This window comes from Pseudophryne corroboree, chromosome 9, assembly GCF_028390025.1.
Source record: "Pseudophryne corroboree isolate aPseCor3 chromosome 9, aPseCor3.hap2, whole genome shotgun sequence".
Classification (NCBI taxonomy): Eukaryota; Metazoa; Chordata; class Amphibia; order Anura; family Myobatrachidae; genus Pseudophryne; species Pseudophryne corroboree.
This window is the reverse complement of record NC_086452.1, coordinates 300,299,167-300,319,731: the sequence shown is the minus strand read 5'-3', so window position 1 is coordinate 300,319,731 and position 20,565 is coordinate 300,299,167. Positions and strand designations below refer to the sequence as shown.

The 20,565-nt window shown below is 47.5% G+C and overlaps 1 protein-coding gene across 6 annotated transcripts in view; it reads right to left on the bottom strand.

Moving 5' to 3' along the window:
• The window catches only part of LOC134958057 (transcription factor 20-like), a 325,652-nt gene that overhangs the window by 121,468 nt on the left and 183,619 nt on the right, over window positions 1-20,565 (bottom strand). For all 6 annotated transcript variants that reach the window (XM_063940406.1, XM_063940402.1, XM_063940403.1 and 3 more), the window contains one exon: window positions 12,298-17,776. In XM_063940406.1, the coding sequence (XP_063796476.1) occupies window positions 12,298-17,757 (5,460 nt within the window). In that variant the 5' untranslated portion in view covers window positions 17,758-17,776. The remainder of the gene's footprint in view (window positions 1-12,297; window positions 17,777-20,565) is intronic.

Below are 20,565 nucleotides of genomic sequence, written 5' to 3'. Positions count from 1 at the left end.
TTTAAAACATGAGTTTCAGTCTGAGTATGAGCTACCCTAGTAGAGATTTGAGAGATCATACCCTTAATAGAGGTTAACCACTCATGCTCATTAATAAAGATCTGAGACAAGACATTACATTCCTGTGTACATGGAATGAATTCCTCCTGAGAGGAAATGTCCTCTGCAGCATAAGACACAGAGTCCCTAGACATGGCTATGTGAGACAACACCCCCTCACACACACAGGGAAACGTCAGATCCAGCAGATACAGTCCCGTCCCCCCCCCCCCCCCAAGTATGCCACAGAAACACAGAGGTTGGATCCAACCCACACACAGCGCTTCCCTAGGTAGATATAATACAAATACTGGTGCTTACTGTGTACCTTAATAGACTAAACAGTATCTACACACACACACACACACCCCTTCTACCGCACAGGATAGCTGGAGTTGCTTGGAGGGAAAGCTCTCCCTGTCAGCGTCTCTGTACAGGATCTGCAGGCAGGAAAATGGCGCTGAACGCTGCTGGGTCCGCTCTGGGAAGCTCTGCCTCCTGAACATGGCGCTGCTTCCTGCTCTCCACTTCTTTATACTGGCCTGAGGAGTTGTGCTGGCAGCGTTACATAGGTCCCTGACAGCCTTGGTGCCAGTGTAGGGTATAGGCGCTGGCTCAGGGCGCCCCTCACAGCGCCGCACTATGTACCGCTGAGCCTCCGGAGCGCAGCCTGTTGCCGCCATCTTCACACCGGCTCCCTGCTTGCTATGGGGGCCGGTGACTCACTCACCACCGGACTCATCTGGCTCTGTTAGGGGGTGGTGGCAGTGCTGCGGGAGTGAGCGTTCGCCTGGGGCGGCTAACGATCAGCACCCTCAGGAGCTCAGTGTCCTGTCAGCGGAGATAGTGGCTCGAACCCCGCAGGGCGCACACTACTCCCCCCTCCCTAAGTCCCACGAAGCAGGGAGGCTGTTGCCAGCAGCCTCCCATTGCCTAAACCCTAATGAAAAAAATAAAACTAGAAAAACTCCTATGGAGCTCCCCTAGCTGTGACCCGCTCCTCTGGGCACATTTTCTAAACCGAGTCTGGTAGGAGGGGCATAGAGGGAGGAGCCAGCCCACACTCTCAAACTCTTAAAGTGCCAATGGCTCCTAGTGGACCAGTCTATACCCCATGGTACTAATGTGGACCCCAGCATTCTCTAGGACGTAAGAGAAAGATACATTGTACACTGGCGTCCAGCAGTGTACCGAGGTGCAGCATCCACTGAGATGGGATGAGCGAGGTCTTAGGCCAGTTGATTATCCATCCATGGTTCTGAAGGAAGAACACAGTCTGCTGTAGGGGACGTTCCAGCACTGTTGGAGCCTGTGCCGGGAGCAGAAGATCAGCTAAGTAAAGCAGTATCTGAATTCCCTGTTTCCAGAGATGGTCTGCCATCACCGTCATGAGCTTGTTGAAAACCCTGGGAGCTGTAGAAAGTCCAAAGGGGAGGGCCTGGAATTGGTAATTCTGACGTAAGTCAGCAAAGTGGAGATACCGCTGATGATAGGGTGCTATAGGTATATGGATATTTAGGGAGACCATATAGTCTCCAGGTCACATAGCCAGGACAGTGGAACATAGTATTTCCATACGTAACTTGGTGACCTAGAGGTACCTATTCAGTAATTTTAGATTGGCACTGTATGACCCATTTGGCTTCTGAATTAAAAAGCGCAGAACAGAACGCCTGACCCTGTTGAGGTCATGGAACAGGTATAATTACCCTCGACTGTAGAAGGGATTGTGTAACTCCTGTCAGCGCCTGTGTTTTGCCAGGTATGACAAAGTAGTATGGAATTATTGTCTGGAAGGACGCTTCAGGAAGAAAAGAGCATACACTTAAGAGAACACTTCTAGGACCCAGGCGTCTGTGACTTGATGCCATGTGTGGGTGATCTGAAGAAGTCAGCCTCCGACCCTGGGGTCCCTCAGGAGAAAGCCCGTCATGTCAGGCTGAGGGTTTGTCCTCTGGCTTGGTAGGTGGCTGACTAGCAGCCCAAGCCTGTTTGGGTGTGGGTTCGTAGGTCTTGACCATGCGAGACACTCGCGTGAATGTCTGACCTTTGGCCTTGCCGACAAAAGGACATAGTCCGAAGCCGCACTGATGATGCTGAAGGCAGGCAAGTTGTCTTAGAGGTTGCTAGTTTGAGGATTATTAGCAGTAGTTCAGCATCTTCCAGCTGAAGTGAGAATTTGACCGCCCTAATTAATGCAGCCACATGGAATGTAGGTGGGCCTCCTCATCCCCTAAAGGAGGATTCAGCATCTGAAACGTTAGCATAATCAGCAGTAACTGATCATTGTTCAGAATCAGAGAGGGGGTACACTGTGAGGAAGGCATAGTATCATTAGATGTAGAGGGTGTAGGTAGTGTACCCTGACCCTGCATCATGCTCTGGAATGTAGCAGAGGAAGCAGCCAAACTCTGTATGGAGTTAGAAAATGAGTCCAACCATGTAGGAGAGACGGATGGGGCTGCAGTTGCCTGCTAAACAGACTGTAATGCCTGTTGGATGCTCATAGAGGAAGCCATTGAGGGCTGCAGTGGTTGCGGTATAATCATAGGGAGAACCACGGGCTGCAGTGGTTGTGGTATACCCATAGGGGAAGCCACAGGTGGGGTAGCAATATGGTCAGCAATGTAGTAAAGCAGGCATGTCAAACTCGTGGCCCTCCAGCTGTAGTGAAACTACAAGTCCCAGCATGCTTTGCCAGCATACCTTCCACTGATCAGCTGGTAAAGCATGCTGGGACTTGTAGTTTGACATGCCTGTAGTAAAGGATGCCCATGGGGGTTCTTGTACAAATGCTGGAGGGGCCGAGGTGCTGAGAGGCACAATACAGGTTGTCCATTGATCATTCTGTGACAATTCCAGAGTTAAGACCTCTGTGTTACAGGTATTACATGCTACCACTGTAGAAACCCCTCACTGCTTGGTCTTATACAAGTAAGACATAGTAGAAGTACTGTGTACACACACACTTATGGAAGTGTAACATGGATAGTATGGAACCAAATGCGTACACAAATTACAATATACAGTACAGTGTGGCAAATGTAACCTAACACACCAGTTTTCAAGGGTTATTTTGAGAGAAAAGGGAAAGCAATTTCAGACAGAGAGAAGATGAAAACATGCAGCAGTACTAGCCTAAGTAACATACAATGCAGAATAAACAATTTAACTGCAATGGGCACCGATATCAACTACCCTGCTCTGTATAAGAGGCTTGGTAGGATGTAGCACTTTGTATAACCTGCTATGTGATAGAGGTATACAGAGAGATTCTGCCCACCACTCCTGAAGACCTGCAAAGTTAAGATAATGACTGCCCAACTTCTCTCTGTGGAGGAGGGTGAGGAAGGAGCAGCCCAGGGCGGGAAGACCATTGTGGAAAGGCTTCTGGGGAAGCGTTGACCTCCCCTATGCTGAATGTCACCACTGGTTCTCCTGGCCTATTCCGGGTCCCCAGCGCAGTATACATTACAGCCCTGGTGATCTAGTGCAGCCGCAGGGAACACGTAATGGTCCAGGAGCACGTCAGTTGACTTCCAGTAGAACTGCTCTGAGAAAAAAAAAAATGAAAAATTTCTTAAGAAAAAAATAAAGACTTGGGCTGCAGTGTGACAGCTCCACGCTGGCACCGGAAAAAAAACCTGACATGCCTGAGCATGGGGGCGGGGTATTAAGGCAGAGGAGCCCACTGCATCCTGGGAGCCTCACAAAGTTTTATTGTTTGGTGCCAGTCCTGGTCTCAACCAGATCATACCCCAAGGTTAACCCTGTGGAAACCATGGACCCCGGAGAAGAAATTACATTTGAATTGAATTAAAAACACACACCTGTCTAAGAAAGAATCGATCAGTGTGCAAAATAATAATCTTGCACTGGCAGGCTAATTACAAGTCTGTACAAATCATCTCCCCTCCTGCTACTGTATCACACACCATGTCATTGCTTGGTCTCTGGATGCTTGGCCACATCTATTAATGAACCACATAAACATTGTGTGATAATAGTTTCAACCATCTTAAACTCTGTGGAAAGATTTTCCTCTCTCATCGCTCCACATCTGTCCCACCACATTTCAAATCCCTACACTGACTCAAAGTTGTCCATCAGAAGTATCATATTCAAAATAATGACCCTCACTAACACAGGTCTTAACATAACTCCTTGTTCATGCATCTCAAATCTTCTCTCAAATTGTGCTCACATATTTACCTTTGCCCATCACCTCACATCTGGTAACTGTATACATTCAAGATCCCGGCACCTGACAGAACACTATGCTGGAAACCTGACCAAGCCAGCACGCCAGAATAACGTCAGCTGGGAACCGGAAGGTAAGTATTGCCGGTAGCATTAGAATTTGCTGCGGTGGGTAGTGGGGTAAGTTTAGGCGACACCTAGGTGTGGGGGAGGGGTTTAGGTTTAGCCACTAAGGGGGGAGATAGAGATAGGCTGCAGTAAAGGAGGGTTGGTGGGAAGATGGAATACTTCACTCACCCATGTCGGGATTGTGACCATCGGGATGCCTGCATCAGTATTGTGAGCGCCGGCATCCCGTCCGCCAGGAACGCATACGATACCCTGGCAACAACCTCTCACTCCTGCCTACAAGACGGAATTGCCTATCATGATCGATCACACCTCCCAACTCTAACTACCCACACTACTGCCCCTTCACAATGCACTTCCACTTGTGCCTTCAGTTGTATCCTCTTCCAATTAGAATGTAAGCTCTCCTAAAAATGGGTGGTCAGTATACCAGTTGTTGGGATCCTGGCGCACAGTATACCGGAGCCGGAAGCCCGACAACCGGCATAACAACACCTTTCCTCCCTCTTGGGGGTCCACGACCCCCCTGGAGGGAGAATAGATAGCGTGGCGAGCGCAGCGAGTCCGCAAGGAGCTCATTTGCGCTCGCCCCGCTGACGGCAAGCAGGCGGTCAGGATCCCGGCGCCGGTATGCTGACCGCCGGGGACCCGGCTGCCGGCAACTCATACTACACCCCCATAAATAGCCCACTGTACCTTTTGTTTATTTATCTGCAATTATTTTGCCTTCATTGTATGGCTGTTTTATGTACAGTATATCACTGTACAAAGCTATATATTGATTTATAAGGCACTGTGGTGCCTTATAAATCAATAACAATAATAGTAGAGATACCACTTTCTCCGCCATATATGTATGTGCATATGCATAATGTATATATACTGTTGAAATTATTAAATATATTATTCAGTCATTATTTGAAGCTTTCTTGTATTCACTGATATAAATCGAAAGGAGGACAAATACATTTTTAAGTTAAGCAAACTGAGAAGTTGGGGGTTAGCTATTCTTAAATATAACCAGCAACGGCTTTTTATCTGTATAAAGATACGTTATCATACATCTTTGCTGCAGTCTCGCCAAACTGCGCCTCTTAGCATTCCAGATTGCGTGAGAATCTTTTAGTGTCTGGCATCTTTTTTGCTTATTTTTAACTGAAAATGCATCCTGATATAGGACACTTGTATATCTTTATGCAAAAGAGTCTCCGAATCTGCTTTTTACCAATACAAGTTCTTTTCTGCTCCATATACATACTCAGTCGCACACAATATATAAGCATCATATCAAAATTAATCAGCACAGTCTCCCTGTGTGTCCTAGTCACATTGCGTTTTGACTAAGATGCATTAGATTTTGCCTTTACATTTGCATGACCACATTCTACATGTTAAGCCACATTTCAGCACATAAGTGGATTTGCGTCATTTGACAAACAGAAATGAATGTGCCTACTCTCACCATCTAAAAAGGAGAAAATAGCTAATAGATGCTATATAAAAATATTTAAGAAAATATAATGTCTGATCATGTTGACTTAAAAAAAAAAAAAAAAAGTGTATAGGCCAGAGGTTCCCAAACTGTGTGCCGTGGCTCCTTGGGGTGCCTCGGGACACTTGCTGGGGTGTCCTGGGTTGGTGGTCCAGGACCAATTCAAATTATTCATGGTCAATATAATAGGCAAAACAAGTGCTGGTGGCTGCCAGTCATAAAATATGTCGCCCAACAGAAGCAAATCTTGTCCCTCACCACACAACTGACCCTAAGGATGACATATAAACGCAATCTACTTAATGTAATATTTCTTTCTAAATTTCTCAAAAAAAAATTGTTTGCCTATGGGTGCCGTGAAAAAAATTCTGATATTCTAGGGCGCCGTGATTCAAAAAAGTTTGGAAACCACTGGGTATAGGCTCTTAAACAGTTTATTTCCAAAATGTTTGCACCATGCTTAAAATATAAGTTAATATAACACCTGTCCAGTATGTATTTTACTACAGTGAATTAGTAAACCCAGAGATATGAAAAACATTCTTATGGTATGGTAAAGGTGCATTTGGAAAAGCATTTAAAAAAAACCCAAGTGCCATTGTTAAAATAAATAAAATAAAAAATAAGATTTTACTCACCGGTAAATCTATTTCTCGTAGTCCGTAGTGGATGCTGGGACTCCGTAAGGACCATGGGGAATAGCGGCTCCGCAGGAGACTGGGCACAACTAAAGAAAGCTTTAGGACTACCTGGTGTGCACTGGCTCCTCCCACTATGACCCTCCTCCAGACCTCAGTTAGGATACTGTGCCCGGAAGAGCTGACACAATAGGAAAAGGATTTTGAATCCCGGGTAAGACTCATACCAGCCACACCAATCACACCGTATAACTCGTGATATTATACCCAGTTAACAGTATGAAATATAACTGAGCCTCACTACAGATGGCTCATAACAATAACCCTTTAGTTAGGCAATAACTATATACAAGTATTGCAGACAATCCGCACTTGGGATGGGCGCCCAGCATCCACTATGGACTACGATAAATAGATTTACCGGTGAGTAAAATCTTATTTTCTCTGACGTCCTAAGTGGATGCTGGGACTCCGTAAGGACCATGGGGATTATACCAAAGCTCCCAAACGGGCGGGAGAGTGCGGATGACTCTGCAGCACCGAATGGGCAAACTCTAGGTCCTCCTCAGCCAGGGTGTCAAACTTGTAGAATTTAGAAAATGTGTTTGACCCCGACCAAGTAGCTGCTCGGCAAAGTTGTAGAGCCGAGACCTCTTGGGCAGCCGCCCAAGAAGAGCCCACCTTCCTCGTGGAATGGGCTTTCACTGATTTAGGATGCGGCAGTCCAGCCGCAGAATGTGCAAGCTGAATCGTACTACAGATCCAGCGAGCAATAGTCTGCTTGAAGCAGGAGCACCCAACTTGTTGGGTGCATACAGGATAAATAGCGAGTCAGTTTTCCTGACTCCAGCCGTCCTGGAAACATATTTTCAGGGCCCTGACTACGTCCAGTAACTTGGGAGTCCTCCAAGTCCCACGTAGCTGCAGGCACCACAATAGGTTGGTTCACATGAAAAGCTGATACCACCTTAGGAAGGAATTGGGAACGAGTCCTCAATTCCGCCCTATCCATATGAAAATCAGATAAGGGCTTTTGCATGACAAAGCCGCCAATTCTGATACACGCCTGGCCGACGCCAAGGCCAACAGCATGACCACTTTCCACGTGAGGTATTTTAGCTCTACGGATTTAAGTGGCTCAACCCAATGCGACTTCAGGAAATCCAACACCACGTTGAGATCCCACGGTGCCACTAGAGGCACAAACGGGGGCTGAATATGCAGCACTCCCTTAACAAAAGTCTGAACTTCAGGCAGTGAAGCCAGTTCTTTTTGGAAGAAAATGTACAGAGCCGAAATCTGGACCTTAATGGAACCCAATTTTAGGCCCGTAGTCAATCCTGACTGTAGGAAGTGCAGAAATCGACCCAGTTGAAATTCCTCCGTTGGGGCCTTCCTGGCCTCACACTAAGCAACATATTTTTTTCATATGCGGTGATAATATTTTGCGATCACATCTTTCCTAGCCTTAATCAGCGTAGCAATGATTTCCTCCGGAATGCCTTTTTCCTTTAGGATCCGGTGTTCAACCACCATGCCGTCAAACACAGCCGTGGTAAGCCTTGGACCAGGCAGGGCCCCTGCTGCAGCAGGTCCTGTCTGAGCGGCAGAGGCCATGGGTCCTCTGAGATCATTTCATGAAGTTCTGGGTACCAAGCTCTTCTTGGCCAATCCGGAACCACGAGTATAGTTCTTACTCCTCTCCTTCTTAGTATTCTCAGTACCTTGGGTATGAGAGGCAAAGGAAGGAACACATACACCGACTGGTACACCCACGGTGTTACCAGAGCGTCCACAGCTATCGCCTGAGGGTCCCTTGACCTGGTGCAATATCTTTTAGCTTTTTGTTGAGGCGGGACGCCGTCATGTCCACGTGTGGCCTTTCCCAATGGTGTACAATCATTTTGAAGACTTCTGGATGAAGTCCCCACTCTCCCGGGTGGAGGTCGTGCCTGCTGAGAAAGTCTGCTTCCCAGTTGTCCACTCCGGGAATGAACACTGCTGACAGTGCTAACACATGATTTTCCGCCCATCGGAAATTCCTTGTGGCTTCTGCCATCACCATCCTGCTTCTTGTGCCGCCCTGCTGGTTTACATGGGCGACCGCCGTGATGTTGTCTGACTGGATCAGCACCGGCTGGTGTTGAAGCAGGGGTCTAGCCTGACTTAGGGCATTGTGAATGGCCCTTAGTCCCAGAATATCTATGTGTAGGGAAGTCTCCTGACTTGACCACAGTCCCTGGAAGTTTCTTCCCTGTGTGACTGCCCCCCAGCCTCGAAGGCTGGCATCCGTGGTCACCAGGACCCAGTCCTGTATGCCGAATCTGCGGCCCTCTAGAAGATGAGCACTCTGCAGCCACCACAACAGCGACACCCTGGCCCTTGGAGACAGGGTTATCAGCCGATGCATCTGAAGATGCGACCCGGACCACTTGTCCAACAGATCCCACTGGAAGATCCTTGCATGGAACCTGCCGAATGGAATTTCTTCGTAAGAAGCTACCATCTTTCCCAGGACTCGCGTGCATTGATGCACCGACACCTGTATTTGTATTAGGAGGTCTCTGACTAGAGATGACAACTCCTTGGCCTTCTCCTCCGGGAGAAACCCTTTTTCCTGTTCTGTGTCCAGAACCATACCCAGGAACAGTAGACACGTCGTAGGGACCAGCTGCGACTTTGGACTATTCAGAATCCAGCCGTGCTGTTGTAGCACTGCCCGAGATAGTGCTACTCCGACGAACAACTGCTCCCTGGACCTCGCCTTTATAAGGAGATCGTCCAAGTACGGGATAATTATAACTCCCTTTTTTCGAAGGAGTATCATCATTTCGGCCATTACCTTGGTAAATACCCTCGGTGCCGGGGACAGACCAACGGCAACGTCTGGAATTGGTAATGACAGTCCTGTACCACAATTTTGAGGTACTCCTGGTGAGGAGGGTAAATGGGGACATGCAGGTAAGCATCCTTGATGTCCAGTGATACCATGTAATCCCCTTCGTCCAGGCTTGCAATAACCGCCCTGAGCGATTCCATTTTGAACTTGAACCTTCGTATATAAGTGTTCAAGGATTTCAATTTTAGAATGGGTCTCACCGAACCGTCTGGTTTCGGTACCACAAACATTGTGGAATAGTAACCCCGGCCCTGTTGAAGGAGGGGTACCTTGATTATCACCTGCTGGAAGTACAGCTTGTAAATTGCCGCCAGCACTACCTCTCCTCAAGGGCAGCAGGCAAGGCTGATTTGAGGTAACGGCGAGGGGGAGTCGCCTCGAACTCCAGCTTGTATCCCTGTGATACTACTTCCAGAACCCAGGGAACTGAAGTTCCCGAGACGCGCCCCCACCGCACCTGGCTCCACCTGTGGAGCCCCAGCGTCATGCGGTGGACTCAGAGGAAGCGGGGGAAGATTTTTGATCCTGGGAACTGGCTGTCTGGTGCAGCTTTTTCCCTCTTCCCTTGTCTCTGTGCAGAAAGGAAGCGCCTTTGACCCGCTTGCTTTTCTGAAGCCGAAAGGACTGTACCTTATAATACGGTGCTTTCTTAGGCTGTGAGGAAACTTGAGGTAAATTTTTTCCTTCCCAGCAGTTGCTGTGGATACGAGGTCCCAGAGACCATCCCCAAACAATTCCTCACCCTTATAAGGCAGAATCTTCATGTGCCTTCTAAAGTCAGCATCGCCTGTCCACTGCCGGGTCCCTAATACCCTCCTGGCAGAATGGACATTGCATTAATTCTGGATGCCAGCCGGCAAATATCCCTCTGTGCATCCCTCATATATAAGACGACGTCTTTAATATGCTCTATGGTTAGCAAATAGTATCCCTGTCCTGACAGGGTAATAGACCACGCTGCAGCAGCACTATTCATGCTCAGGCAATTGCAGGTCTCAGTATAGTACCTGAGTGTGTATATACAGACTTCAGGATAGCCTCCTGCTTTTTATCAGCAGGCTCCTTCAAAGTGGCCGTATTCTAAGACGGCAGTGCCACCTTTTTTGACAAACGTGTGAGCGCCTTATCCACCCTAGGGGATATCTCCCAACGTGACCTATCCTCTGGCGGGAAAGGGTACGCCATCAGTAACATTTTAGAAATTACCAGTTTCTTATCGGGGGAACCCACGCTTCTTCACACACTTCATTCACTCATCTGTGCTTTTTCTCCCCAAACATAAAACCCCTTTTTTTGTGGTACCTGGGTTAATGTCAGAAATGTGTAACACATTTTTCATTGCCGAGATCATGCAACGGATGTTCCTAGTGGATTGTGTATATGTCTCAACCTCGTCGACACTGGAGTCATACTCCGTGTCGACATCTGTGTCTGCCATCTGAGGTAGCGGGCGTTTTTGAGCCCCTGATGGCCTTTGAGACGCCTGGGCAGGCGCGGGCTGAGAAGCCGGCTGTCCCACAGCTGTTACGTCATCCAGCCTTTTATGTAAGGAGTTGACACTGTCGGTTAATACCTTCCACCTATCCATCCACTCTGGTGTCGGGGCGACATCACATTTATCGGCATCTGCTCCGCCTCCACATAACCTTCCTCCTCAAACATGTCGACACAGCCGTACCGAAACACCGCACACACACAGGGAATGCTCTGACTGAGGACAGGACCCCACAAAGTCCTTTGGGGAGACAGAGAGAGAGTATGCCAGCACACACCAGAGCTATATATAATGCAGGGATTAACACTATAACTGAGTGATTTTTTCCCCATAGCTGCTTGTATACACAATATTGCGCCTAAATTTAGTGCCCCCCCTCTCTTTTTAACCCTTTGAGCCTGAAAACTACAGGGGAGAGCCTGGTGAGCTGTCTTCCAGCTGCACTGTGAAGAAAAAATGGCGCCAGTGTGCTTAGGGAGAGAGCCCCGCCCCTTTTTCGGCGGACTTCTCCCGCTTTTTTATGGATCTCTGGCAGGGGTATTTTACACATATATAGCCTATATGACTATATATTGTGTAGATTTGCCAGCCAAGGTGTTTAATATTGCTGCTCAGGGCGCCCCCCCCCAGCGCCCTGCACCCATCAGTGACCGGAGTGTGAGGTGTGCATGAGGAGCAATGGCGCACAGCTGCAGTGCTGTGCGCTACCTTGTTGAAGACCGAAGTCTTCTGCCGCCGATTTTCAGGACCATCTTCATGCTTCTGGCTCTGTAAGGGGGACGGCGGCGCGGCTCGGGAACCGAACGATCGAGGTCGGGTCCTGTGTTCGATCCCTCTGGAGCTAATGGTGTCCAGTAGCCTAAGAAGCCCAAACTATCTCCAGTCAGGTAGGTTCGCTTCTTCTCCCCTTAGTCCCTCGTAGCAGTGAGTCTGTTGCCAGCAGATCTCACTGAAAATAAAAAACCTAAAATATACTTTCTTTTCTAGGAGCTCAGGAGAGCCCCTAGTGTGCATCCAGCTCAGCCGGGCACAAGATTCTAACTGAGGTCTGGAGGAGGGTCATAGTGGGAGGAGCCAGTGCACACCAGGTAGTCCTAAAGCTTTCTTTAGTTGTGCCCAGTCTCCTGCGGAGCCGCTATTCCCCATGGTCCTTACGGAGTCCCAGCATCCACTTAGGACGTCAGAGAAAAAAGGATTTGGCAGTTAACAGTCTATGGGTGCGGGGAATTCAATAATAGAAGTGCACATCAATTTAAAAACTTGCATTTGCCTACTAATTTATGAATCTTGGAAAAACTACATATATACGTAACATATTTCTTTGCTGGAGAGTTAGCTCAAAATAATGCTTCCCACTAAATACAGCATGCCAGATTAATACAATATATTATTTAAAATAACTTACCATCTCTCTGGCAATGTCAAAAGCCTCCTGCAAACCATACAACCGGCCACAAACAAGGTAGACACCGTTGGCCCAAAGGACACACCCCTCATGAATCCAGAATTCATTGCTGTCGAGAGGTAGTTGAGGGATCTGAAACCCTTGGTCAGGTATTACATCTGCAGTGAATTGTCCACTAGAGTCCACTGACAGTTCACAAGGGTCAGTGGTCTTTCTACGTGAGGGTACAGCATGTCTAGAAGAGACACAGTCTCCTGAACGGTTCCGACGTTTGTAACGGGGGTGTGCAGACAGGCTGCGCTGTTCCCTGGCTTGCTGAGGCTCCACTTCCTCCTCCTCTTCTTCATCAGTGTCTGTCTTGGAACCATCTACTGCATCTTTGTGTCGAACTTTCACTTTTTTGGGAGTTTCTGATGATTTTTTCGGTGGTGGGTTTTTAGATAGCGTAGACGCGTATTCCTGGGTGTAAAAAGGACCAAATAAATCTCCAAGATTCTTGTAATTGGCCCATTTGCCACAAAAACAACAGACAAGGTGTCCCATTAATGCAGACTCCGTTACAGCTGGCCCCTGTACCATGAAGCTGGAGACTGGAAGAGCTTTGCTCTCAGTCGGCTGTGGAGATGTGGTACTTTGACCCTTTTGTACAGATGTTAGGTTTTTCCAGCGTTGCTCTTCCTCTTCAGCATTGATTATAACACAGGACAAGCCTAATTCCTCCTTATTTTCCACATGAATATAGGGAAAAAAGGATTTGGGTTTAGTCTCCGTTTTTTCTATGGTTTGGCTAGCATACTTTAATTTGATCTCTGGCTCTATTGGGACAACTATAGGAGCTGCTTGCTTACCCCGTCTTCTTCTCGCTGTTCCAGCTTGTTTCCTCCTCTCTCTCCTCCTTTTTGGTTTAGGTTCAGACTCTAATCCCTCCTCCGGCACAGACTGTGTTTGTGGTGGTGGAGGAAGTGAAGGAGAAAGAGGAGGTGGAGGAGGAGGAGGTGGTGGTGGTGGTGGTAATGGTGGTGGTGAAGGAAGAGATGTGAAACCTACTGTAACCGGTTCTTGAAGCTGCTGTTGCTCTTGCCCTTGTTGCTGCTGTTGAAACTGTTGCTGCTTAAGCTCTTGTTGCAGTTGTTTTTTCTGCTTATTGATGCTACCAATGGGCCGACCTTTCTTTTTCCCCGATGGAAAGTAGCCTTTTGGAGGTATTATCTCTTGTTTGGGGGTAATTGGCTTATCCTTGTCAGCCACTTCACTTGGTTGAACCTGAGGCAAGGGACATTTTGATTCCAAAGCTGGAGAGTTTCCCCTTCCTTCAATAAAATGATTAGATGTTTGTTGCATTATATGTCCAGACTGTGAAAAATCTTTGATTTCCATAGACTGTTCATCAATTTCCTCTTTAATTGGTTTGTCATCATGTATAGTCCAGGCATTAAAGGGTTTTGGTGAAAGTCCCACCCTTTTTTTCTCCTCATTGCTAGAAATATCTGGTACAACATCGACTATTATTTCTCTGGACTCTTGCTTGAATCCATTACCACTTTCTGGGCCTTTGCCCTTGAGAGATAAGATGTCATCAAGTGTTACTGGTTCAACAGGACTTTCTGAACTGCTTGGAGCGGTAGAACGACGCACATTGGGAGATGTAATTTTCTGCACTATAGCTTCCAGCTTGAGGCCCCTTCCTTTGCGGGGAGGGAGAATTTTTGTTTTTGTTGGACTTGAAAGTGATACTGCAGGGGGGCTCCTCTGCTCAGTACAAGATTTAGATGACTCTTCTGTCATGGATAAAAATTCGCTATCGGTGCCCCTTGATGGCAGTACTTGTAATGCAGGTGATTTATCAGAACCATCTTTTGGGGTAGTAGTAGTAGGTGGCCGCCCTTTGTCATCAAGCAACTGCCTCTTGCTAGGGATAGGGGAAATGAAAGAACGTACTCTTCTTCTCATAATTAATGGGTTGTGGTGTGAGACTTCCTCGGGTCCAGATGATCGATGTGCACTGCACCCAAGTTTAGGGAGCTCAACTGACTCCCTTTGCCTGGCTCCATGTGTTTCAGGTTCCCTTATGGGGCTAAATGGCTTCTGATTTTTACCTATTGGAGACCCAACTTTCTTTACTGGAGAAGACTGACGTCCCAAGTGCCAACTTGAGGATTCTACTGGAGGAGTCTTTTGACTGTTTCGTTTCAACTCAATAGTTGTTACATTAGGGTTTCCTTCACCCATACGCAGTTGGCGGCTATAGTCTATGTTGGTAGACTCCTGATATGAACTTTGTTGGCTATATCCTACTCCCTCATTTTCATTCCTACCTGGACTGCGAACATGAAATGGTTCCTGCCTTGGGCTTTTCCGCTGTATTTCCTGAAGATGTTGCGAGGCCGAGAGTATAGCTTGAGCAGAGCTTCCCAGCCATTCTTTATATTCCTCTTGTTGGTAAAGCTGTCTTTTGTAATGTAGAGAAGTAAATGCAGGATGAGGCTCCCCATAAGAACTTGATCTGGAATTTGAATGGTAACCTAGACTAGAACTATCAGTATTCTGAAAAAAAGCAGAGTACAAAGCTTCTCTACTTGCTCGTTCTGAAAGACTCATTGCCGGATTCAAATGATGGGCATCTGTTGGACCTCGACTTCTTCCTGGAGACATCTTCAACTTCTCACTAAGCTCTTGAGATTGTGCAGGTGGCCTCCCTCGAGTTGCCAACCTCCCAGTACCCCTTTTGGGATTTGATGCACGGCTGCTATGTGAACTATAGTCCTGGATGGGGTCATATGTAATGGATCTTGGACTTGCATTGCCCCTAGCAGAGTCTTTGGTGTTGTATGACATACAATGTTCTCCTGTTATCTTTCTTTGCACCTTCGGAGAATCAATATCTTCCCCTTTGGCCACTCCACCTTGACTATTTGATTTTTCCACTGACAACATACCACTCGGTAGTATAACAGACTGTCCTGCTCTGCTATCTGGTGGTCTTTCTTGTCCAGTAACATGCGGAGAGCTCAAGGGTTCACGCACAAGTTGCCTTAGTGGGGAGATGTCACAAATAACAGACCTTCTTTCAGAAGGCCCACTACTTTGTTCATGGCAAGAGGTTGGTGGTTCAGCCTCAAATTTCCGGTTTACAGGATAATCTGTCAAATTTATCTGCTTCATTTCTAAAATGGATTTTCTATCCCACTGACCCCAATGTGGGGAATCTAAATGAGGTGCTAAACTTTTCTCAAGGATGCTGCGATTAGATTGATCATTTGCCTGGTTCATGAGAATGTTGGGCCTCAATGGTAGTTCAGGACTTCCAATAACAGCTGTAGAGTCCTGTGTGCTTCTAGCATATCTTCTTTCTTGCCGATGGTGCCCTTGCAGGACCTCCTGCAAAAGGCTTGGATACTTGTCACTTCTTGCAGACTTACGATCACTCTGCCCCCCAAAATTCCCTATATCTGAATTTTTAGGCTGTTGTGATATATTGGTCGGATTTCGGAGAGTAGTTGGCTCCTCCTTAAAGGCAATTCCAGTGCCAACAGGAGATTTAGGAGAATCTACTTGGGGTATACTAGTTGTTGTGGTAGACACTATATCAGCAGTATTAGGTTCCCCATTCTGGCTGTTAGAACAATCTTTAGAACTTTCCTCGGTAGCCATTTGAGGCAATTCAGGTTTTGGTGCTGGCTCAATTTCTTTATTAACTGGTGTTGAAACCTCATCAACTACTACTTCTGACCGGTTTGCCACAGTTTCCATTGAAACTATCACACCAACAGATTTTTCACTTGTTTTAGGAATTTCATAAAAGGTATCTGCTGGCTCTGGCACTGTATCTAGTTCTTGAATCGCAGTCTTCCCTATAGGATCATTTTGCCACACGTGGGTAGGTGAAAGTGGTTTTTCTGAGGGTAGTCCCTTTATGCCTGCTTCGGAACTGGAGCTCTGGCCACTTAGTTGTCTTACTCTTTCACCTGGATCTCCCAAACTGCTAGAACAGCTACCATCTAATGATTCTGCCATTGGAGATTTTAGTTGCTCTTCAGCTTGAGATGAAGTCTCTGAATTGGCACAACTGTCAGTTTTTCTAGAAGTCCGTTTGCCACCTTTCTTGTGAGGTGCCAAAGCATCAGAAAGCAGCATGTGTTGAACTGTATTAGGCAAGTTGGCTACTTGGCTACTTAGTGCACTAAGGCTGCTCAAACCCGGATCTGTCAAACGTTTCTCTTGTGGACCTTCTGCACTAAAACCTTTAAAACTAGCAACATGTGTGTTTGGACTAAGTTGTGGCATCATCGGCAATATACGGTTTCTGGATGGTACAGGTACATTTCCTTGTCCACACTGAAGGTTTTCACCACTAGTCATCAGAGGTGAAGGTGTGGAGCTACAGCTAGGGGACTGTACTACAGAAGCAGCTGGAGATGGGTTGGAGATGGGGCTAAAGTTTTGCTGGAACTGCATAGGTGATCGTACAGGGACTTCAGATTGGTTGTACTGTCCAGTCTGATTTTGGGGTAGTAATTTAGAGGAGTTTGAGTACTGCATTACATGAGAAGGAGTCTGTTGCTGCTGCTGCTGCTGCTGCTGTTGTCCCTGACCTGCACTTTGTGGCATTTTAGCTGCATCAAAGTTTTTTAAGTGCTGGCTGGCATAACTGCTATATGCTTGTTGTGCTCCAAAGGATGATCCTGACATATGACTCTCATATGGAGAACGAGAACCTCCAGGGCTATAGCCCTCATAGCTTGTTCCAGATTGCCCAAACCTCTGATGAGGAAAGGAACTAGAGGTTGACCCTGCAGAAGATTGATAATGTTGTGCAAACTGTCCTACTCGTAGTGGATATCCAGCAGAATTGAGTGAAGCAGAACGCTGCATTTGCTGCAGATGTGAAGATCCTGTGGATGCAGGTGTGTTGCCAGACTGAGGAAGGGGCTGATGTGACTGGTAAAGTTGTTGTCTCAACTGTTGACTAGGAACATGAGATGAATACTGGCCACCACCAGGGGAAAAGGACCCTGGAAAATCCTGTGAGTATTGAGACAGACTGGCTGCTGCAGAATGCTGGCCTGCAAACTGGCTGTGGTGGCCCTCCCTCCCGTAGGGACTGCTGAAACCTGTGCTGCTACTACTAGTATTTCCTTGAGGAGTTCCATAACTCTGTACTGGTCCCGGCAGTCGGCGCTGTGGTGTTTGGCCCCCAGATGGGCTCCCTTCTTTATTCCCAAGATAATAAAAATCACCAGCTTCTTTTCGATAAGCTTGATAACTCTGCAGGCTGGAATTCTCCGAAGGAGTCATTGCAGTAGGAGTGACGGTCCCTCCTCTACGTCCTCCATAGCTGCTTTGAAATATCTGAGCCTGCTGTCGGGGACTGTACTCTTCCATCCTCGAGGTCCCGTGAGCTTCTGGTGGATAGGTTTGCTGATTACCGTGGTAGTTACTTTGCTCTCGGAATGACTGCATATTGCAGAGCTTCTTCCTCCTATGGAGAAAAAAAGAACATAGTTTAGTGGATTTTAAAAATACATGCTACTATGGTCACTGGTAAAACATCTTTCAGGTAATAGAATGCTATTAAGCCAATTATTTGTTCAATGGTACAAATAAGAAAGTTATGGTAAAACTTACCTTCGTTAACTCTTTCTTCAAGGTCCATGGGATCCACAGGGTTAACATTGGGTATGCTGGTGGAGACCAGTACTGGAACCGAACAGCTAAGCTTGTGAGCCTCTCAGGATGCACTGGGCTCCTCTCCCCTCATATCCCGCCCCGATGCTCAGGCACTGCAGTTTAGTTAACAAGCTCAAAGCAAGAGCTGAAGAGAGGAAAGAAGGAAGAATGGTACACACAGGAAATCACATTCTCATAGAAAAGAGAAGGAAACTGGTGACCGTACAGGCAATAAATTGAAGCTAGGTCCGTTAAGGTGGGTGCCTTGTGTTTCCCATGGACCTCCAAGAAAAACGTAAGTTTTATTATAACTCTTTCTTTTCTTCTTCAGGGTCCATGGTCTCCACAGGGTTAACCTTGGGATGTCCCAAAGCACTTGTAATAGGGAGGTAACGCTCCTAAGCTGAAAGGAGGACATTGCAGCCCAAGGTTGTATCCTGAGAGGCAAACATAGCAAAGGCATAGAACTTAAGAAATGTGTGGGCAGAAGACCACGTAGCAGCCTTGCATAATTGTTGGTCTGCATTGTCGAATAGATTGAGACCCGTTGCTGAAGTAGATCACGGATACGCAACTGTACTGCTGCCACTTTGTCCTGAGGAAGGAAGATAGATTGTACTTGGGTGTTCAGTAGTGCACCGAAGTGAAGCATCCTTTGAGATGGGATGAGCGAGGATTTGGCTCATTTGATCAGCTACCCGTGATTCTGCAGGAATGACATTGTCACTTGTAAGAGACGGTACAGTACCTCCTGGGATTGGGCCAGAAGTAGGACGTCCTCTAGGTAAAGGTACAACTGGAGCCACGCTAATCGTGGCTCTGACTGTGCTTGGACGCACCTACCACAGTATCTGTGACGCGCTCCATTCACTACAATGGGAGCATCTCTGTGCGCTCCCGGCGTGACTAGTGTTCACGCTAGGCTGTTTTAGCAGGGCGCCGCGCCCCCTGCCCGATTTTTTTTAAGGGCAAAATCCGCCCTGCCCTTTCTGTGGCGTCCTGCTAAAACAGCCGCCCGCTTCCTGCCCTCCCAGCGTGTAAAGATGCCGTGTGCATGCGCACGGCATCCATTCACGCTGTGGGAGAGCGCTTGGGGGAAGCCCAGCACGGCACGCCACCAACAGTGACGCCGCCCACGCCCCCTGTAACAACGTCTGCGGGCCACACCGCCCACTTAAATGATGTTTAATGACCACGCCCCCTGATTTGCATGGTCACGCCCGCACACACGTGCCCCCACTGTCCGGTGCACTGCCATCTACATTTTCTAGAGGGAGCACTAGTGACTAGGTGGACAAATCACCTAGTCACGTCGGGAGCTCTCATATGCGATGGAGCCGCACTAGATGACTGCGGCTCCATCTGTAGTATTCGAATTCCCTGTCGCTGGAGGTGGACTGCCATCACCGCCATGAGCTTGGTGAACACCCTGGGAGCTGTGGACAGTACGAACAGTAGTACCTGGAACTGAAAATGCTGACATAGGACAGTAAATCAGAGATCTTGCTGATGACAGGGTGCTACAGGTACATGTATGTAACATTCCTGGATATCCAGGGAGACTATATAATCCCCAGGTTGCATAGCCAGAACAATGGAGCGTAGGGTTTCCATGCGAAACTTGGGAACCTGGAGGTATTTGTTCATCAACTTTAAATTTAGAATGGGACAATAGGATCCATCTGGTTTCTGAACTAAAAAGAGTGTGCAATAGAACCCCTCGCCCTGTTGAGACAATAGGGAAGAGAAAATGACACCAGACTGTCGTAAGGAGTGAACTACACCCTTGAGTGCCAGAGCTTTTACAGGATCTGTCAGTTGAGTGGCAGGAAAGTATTGTCTGGGGGTTACGTGGGCACCTCAGGAAGGAGAGCACGTATCTATGAGAGACCACTTCTTGGACCCAGGCGTCTGTCGTGATCTGTGTGGGCGTTCTGAAGAAGACGGTCTCGCACCCTGGGGTTCCCCAGGGGGAGGCCCAGCCCGTCAGGCGGAGGGTTTATTCTCTGGCTTGGTAGTTGGACGTCTAGTCGCCCAGGCTCGTTTAGGTTTGCAGGTATTGGCAGTCTAAGATAGACATGGAAAGGTCTCTTGCCCTGTGGATGAAAGGACTGAAATGATGACGTCTTAGGCCGCACTGAAGAAGCCAAAGGTAGGTAAGCTGTCTTGCAGGTTGCCAGTTTCTCGATAATTTTGTCCAGTTCCGGTTCAAACAGAAAATCGCCTGTGTATGGCAGAGCTTCCAGGGCCTTCTTGGCGTCTGAATCCGCCTTCCATAAACGTTACCACACTATGCGGCATGCAGCAATGGAAACAGCGGAAGTAATGGAATCCAAAGCAGCTACACCAATGTAATAGGTTGCATCTCTGATATCGGCAATAAGGGACAAATTACGTGAAATTCTGTTCAAGGTTGTCAGCCCAAGTTTCTATGGCTTTACCCACCCAGGCTGTTGCCATAATCAGTCTGGCTGTGGCTCCTGTAAGGGGGTAAATATTTAAGACACGTATCCCGTTGTCTATCCATAAGTTCCTTAAGAGTGGACGCGGTCGGGATAAGTAAGATGGAACATGAAGATGTGTCAAATGAGTATCCACCAG